The following is a 4,749-nucleotide window of genomic DNA, read 5'->3' on the forward strand; positions in this document are numbered from 1 at the left end:
TCGCTCCAGCGCATGCCCGGGGGGCCCCGTTGCTCTCAGGGGCTCGGCCCCTGCCACCGCCCGGGGCCCTCGACTTCCAGCTGCTCAGGGACAAATGGCCCTCGCAAATGATCTACTCAGTGCTATTTGAAGCACAATAAATAACAACATCTCATTTTTTGCCGTGTGGGATCTAAACCCAGGAACGGAGCTGCCCTGCATGCCCTTAGCACGGTCAAGCGGTCTTGCTAGTTCGTGGCGTGCGTTTTCAGGGGAAAGGGGTCATTTAAGAAATACAAGAAAAGCGGTGGCAGGGCAGTCAGCGAATTGGGATTCTCAAATGGGGTGTGTTAACGCACAACCTGATTTGGGGTGAGGTTGTACGGATCAGGCCCGGGCACAGCAGCCCAGGGGCTCCACACTGGCTCCACCGCACCACCAACACCCTGTGCTGTGCTCGCTGCTGCCCAACAAGGCTTACCACAAAACCTGAGATTCCTCTTTTCGAGTTCAGCACTGAGTTCAGAAAAGGGGGTAGCACGGTAGCTGTAAGAACCCATGGATTCAAGAAAGCTGCAAATTCTGAGAAGAGACCACACCGACCCATCTACGCAGTTAGAAAACTTGGCATGAAAGAAGACAAACCTATGAGTGGGTCTGTACTATCGACTTTTGAATTAAGAATTCAGGGCAAACTGAATACACACTGCTATGGGAGTTCAGAGGCATCAAAATTAAAATCCGAAGGCTTAGTCATCAGCATCCTGTATAAAAATGGTCAAACAGCTCAATGTTCAAATTCTAGAGAAAAATATTGTGGATGCTCTTGTTTGTTGTCACAGTAAGTTCTGGAACACACAATTATTGGCCCTGCATGCTGTCTGTAAGAGACGACTTATAACTCCCTAAAACAAAGACTGAGAGAAGCAGCCTGAGGAGAGAGAAGGGGAGGGGGCAGAGGCCCTCTGAGCCTCTCCAAGGAATGTCTCAAACACTCGCAAGTACCTTGAAATGTAACTGTAGTGGCAGGATGGGTAACGTAGAGTCTGGGTAATGCAGGCCTTGTGCTCAAAGGACAGGTAAGGCTAACACTAGCTTACCTCTTGCGTGACTCAGGCAAGAAGAAAACTCGTCTGAATAGCAGAGGATGTGCGTGGGTTGGGTAAGTCTTGTGGAGACAGGACTTTCTGCTCAACTTGTGAAGCTTGTTCTCTGTTTTCAGGGCCATTGTGTCTGATGAATAACCTTTGCCTCATTATCTGCAAAATGCATATTAAAGTTGACACCCTACATATGCTAATGAAGATTATAGAGATTATGCTAAACATACGTGACTATAGCACTCGTCTCTCCACCCAAATCATGCTACATGTCACCTGGGGGGGAGAGAAACCTGAGACGAAACTGCCACCGTAGCCGTAGGGCGGGTTGTACTGATACAGTGAATATAAAAGGGGAAAATAAGTGCCGCTGGGAGGGATCCACAGAGGAGCGCTCCTACAAACCAGAGACCCCCAGTTGGCTGGACCGACGCAGGAACGAGGACCAGTGATCTCTTTTATCTCTCTCTCTTTCTCTATCCCTTTGCTTCTGTTTTCTTTTACAGTTGTTAAGTAACACAAGACATTCCTTACTGCTTGCCATAATTTGTTATATACCTAACCAATTATCGTGGACCTAGTTAAGACATATATTAATCACTGTGGGAATCTAATAAATGTTTGTATACGGACCTTGAGAGTTGTCTCACCTTAGTCCATACTGCTGAGGATTTGTGAATTTGAGTCACTGCCCCCGGCTCTTCTGAGTGGGGCGTGACACTGTCCAGCAGTCACTGAAGCAATAGTGCCGCACCACCAAGCAGAAGTTCCCACAGTATCCTCAAAGCCATACGTCAAATATCTGGAACGTGTTCAAGAGTCATTGTAAGGTTTAGACAGTAATATTTCATTCAAATCAGTTGAATTCAAAACACACTGAGTCTCAAGAGATATGTAATCACTGAACAAAAAAAAGGACAGTTGGAGAAAGGGAGTATCTCTTGAATTTAGTTCAAGAGATATTTTAAAATGAACAAATACTATAGAATTTAGAAAGCTTCACTGGAATGAAGCTAACAAGTAAGAGGCAACAAACTACAAAAGCAAACCTTTTATGCGTTGGAAGATACAAATGAGCCGCACAGCTGCTTCTGGAAGAATCATTGTACTGTCATGATAAAAGTGAACAAAAAGATAGGACCGAACAAAAAGATAGGACCAACCAAAATTTCAGAAAATGTTTTTCAGCAACTTTCACAACAGGTAAATAAAAATAACCTAGTAACAGGCCTATACCAGGCCTGTTATTCTTTTGTAATAAAAAGAAAGTGGTCTCCAAGACTAGGAAGCAGACAAATTTAAACTACAACAACACTTTCATGTCTCAGGATCTAAAAATATAATTGAAGGCAGACTGCGTGCATTTTACAAGGAAAATAAATTGGCCTAATAGGCTATTACTCCACTATATAAAATCCTACTTCAATTTGAGTGATGCTTATTTACAAGTTTAGGAAGAGTTTAAGAATAGCTTAACTGAAATATTAAAACATCCAATCTCTGGTTTAAAGTAAGTCAGGAGGTTTACAGTGTAGAAAATACCCGATTTTTAAAAATCTTGTAGGGTAACATGAGAAATTGTAAGGCTCTAAATCAAATACCTGTGGGGGAAAAAAGTAATTATAAACGGTAACACCTAGAAAAGCATGATCCAAAAGTGTCTAACTAGCACTAGTCTTCTGCAAAGATAATTACATCTCAAAAATCTCTTACAGAAATGTCTAAGATGTAATAAATAGATGCTGGCAGGCATAATTTAGACTTTCAAGGGTTTGGCCAAGTGGCATAACATAAGGCTCAGCAGAAACTGGAGTCCTCATTGTAAACTTGAATGCCTACGCTGTTTCTGCCACTCAGACAACATTGTCCAAAGAAACTTGTCACACCTATGGTACTATTTCACCAGTTACATGCAGGTTAAGCCTGCAGTCCATATGAATATCTGAAATGCCTCTTTCTGCCCTGATAGTCTCCAAGTTTCAGACTTTGCTGAATCATTTATTTATGAACTGAAAAAAAGAACAAGTAGAAAACCAACAAATATTAGAGGACAGACAGGTCAATCAGGGTCAGAGAGACAGCAAGAACTCAAGAAGTCTAGAAGGTAAATGAATGGGAAAACACAGTACCAGAAAATAAAATAAAATTGGATAAATGCAGGGAAATTGGAAGTATAAACATTATAGTGGGGTTTAGAGGATTCATACAGTTTCTTATGATGATGATTTGTCATACGAGGTTGTGATCGCAGAAGTCAAGCCAATAGGATAAATAAGACACAGAATAATGACAACAATACAAAGAATATTTAAGTACAGTTATACAAAGCTGAGAAATAGTCTCATTTAGGATATGCTCTATATTTCTGGTCATTCTAGCTCAAAACTGACTGAAATCGCAAAGTTATGAGGGACTAAAAAAACAAGCAATGAAGATGAAGAAAATTCACAAGAAAAGAGATTAAGGAGACTGAGATCATTTATGTTAGGAGAAGCGTAGGAGAGAAAATATAAAAAGGTATCTAAGTGAACATTTAAGGACAAAGGATACTTAAAGTTACAACACATGAAGATTAAACAGATTGTGATTCTACAGAAATAACATTTCTTGACTGACAGCTCATATTTACATTTCTGTATGTTTTAAATTAATCTTTTCCTATTAGAAAAGTGTTATCCTGGGTTCTCTCACGCCATTTCAACTCCATGGGTTTTCTGATGCTTAAACTTCTTAACTGTTGGACACACCTCCAAAAGCTTTTGCTGTTTTGCAAAGATAAAGGGCAAGCAATTACCAATATTCATTACCCAAGGAGCAAGCCGATTGCCCAGTAGGAAGAAATTTGCTCTCCAGCTGCTAGCCGATATGACTATGGACATCATCCATAATCCTGCCTCCATAGGATAAAGGCGAATGGCTTCGAACTGTAAGAGGGCAGATTGAGATTAGATATTAGGAAGAAATTTTTCACTTTGAGGGTGGTGAGGCACTGGAACAGGTTGCCCAGAGAGGTTGTTGAGGCCCCATCCCTGGAGGTGTTCAAGGCCAGGCTGGATGGGGCTTTGAGCAACCTGGTCTAGTGGGAGGTCCCCCTGCCCATGGCAGGGGGGTTGGAACTTGATGATCTTCAAGGTCCCTTCCAACCTAAACCATTCTATGATCCTATGACACGAGGAGTTTGACACCCTGCTCCTCGTGAGCTTTGTAGCACAAGGAGAAATGGGTATTTTGAACCATACCTTCAACGTGTGTGATGGGGGTCATGCACGTATGGCTTCTCCATACCTGTCCTCTGCTGTTCCTTTCCACAAAATTCAGTGTAATAAGAGTAGCAACTCTTTGGTAACCTGCGGAATGGCCTTCAAACTCCCAGGATCACAAAATCACACAATCATTTAGGTTGGAAAAGACCTTGAAGATCACCGTGCCCAACCATAAACCTAACACTGCCAAGTCCACCACTGAACCAGGTCCTTAGGTGCCACACCTGCACGGCTTTTAAAATCCTAGTAAGCTTATTTCTTCTTTCATTTTATCCCAAAGTTGCTTTCTGTTCAGAGCCGAATCTCTGCGGTATTTCCCGTTCTGCGTGCGATGCATTTTATTCAGGGTATTACCGCACTATGAAGGGCCGCACAGAGGGACACGGCTGCTGCAGGGGATGGTGGGG

At 42.4% G+C, this 4,749-nt stretch overlaps 2 protein-coding genes across 2 annotated transcripts in view; one reads left to right on the forward strand and one right to left on the reverse strand.

The window, feature by feature from the left end:
* DECR1 (2,4-dienoyl CoA reductase 1, mitochondrial) overlaps nucleotides 1–3,958 on the reverse strand; it is a 20,937-nt gene extending 16,979 nt beyond the window's left edge. Inside the window, exon 1 of the mRNA XM_009891860.1 lies at nucleotides 3,887–3,958. Coding sequence (XP_009890162.1) covers nucleotides 3,887–3,958 — 72 coding nt within the window. The remainder of the gene's footprint in view (nucleotides 1–3,886) is intronic.
* Nucleotides 3,959–4,298: 340 nt separating this feature from the next.
* The window catches only part of NBN (nibrin), a 26,376-nt gene continuing 25,925 nt past the window's right edge, over nucleotides 4,299–4,749 (forward strand). Inside the window, exon 1 of the mRNA XM_009891940.1 lies at nucleotides 4,299–4,347. Coding sequence (XP_009890242.1) covers nucleotides 4,299–4,347 — 49 coding nt within the window. The remainder of the gene's footprint in view (nucleotides 4,348–4,749) is intronic.

The sequence above is a fragment of the Charadrius vociferus genome, unplaced genomic scaffold (genome assembly GCF_000708025.1).
Source record: "Charadrius vociferus isolate BGI_N301 unplaced genomic scaffold, ASM70802v2 scaffold15, whole genome shotgun sequence".
Classification (NCBI taxonomy): Eukaryota; Metazoa; Chordata; class Aves; order Charadriiformes; family Charadriidae; genus Charadrius; species Charadrius vociferus.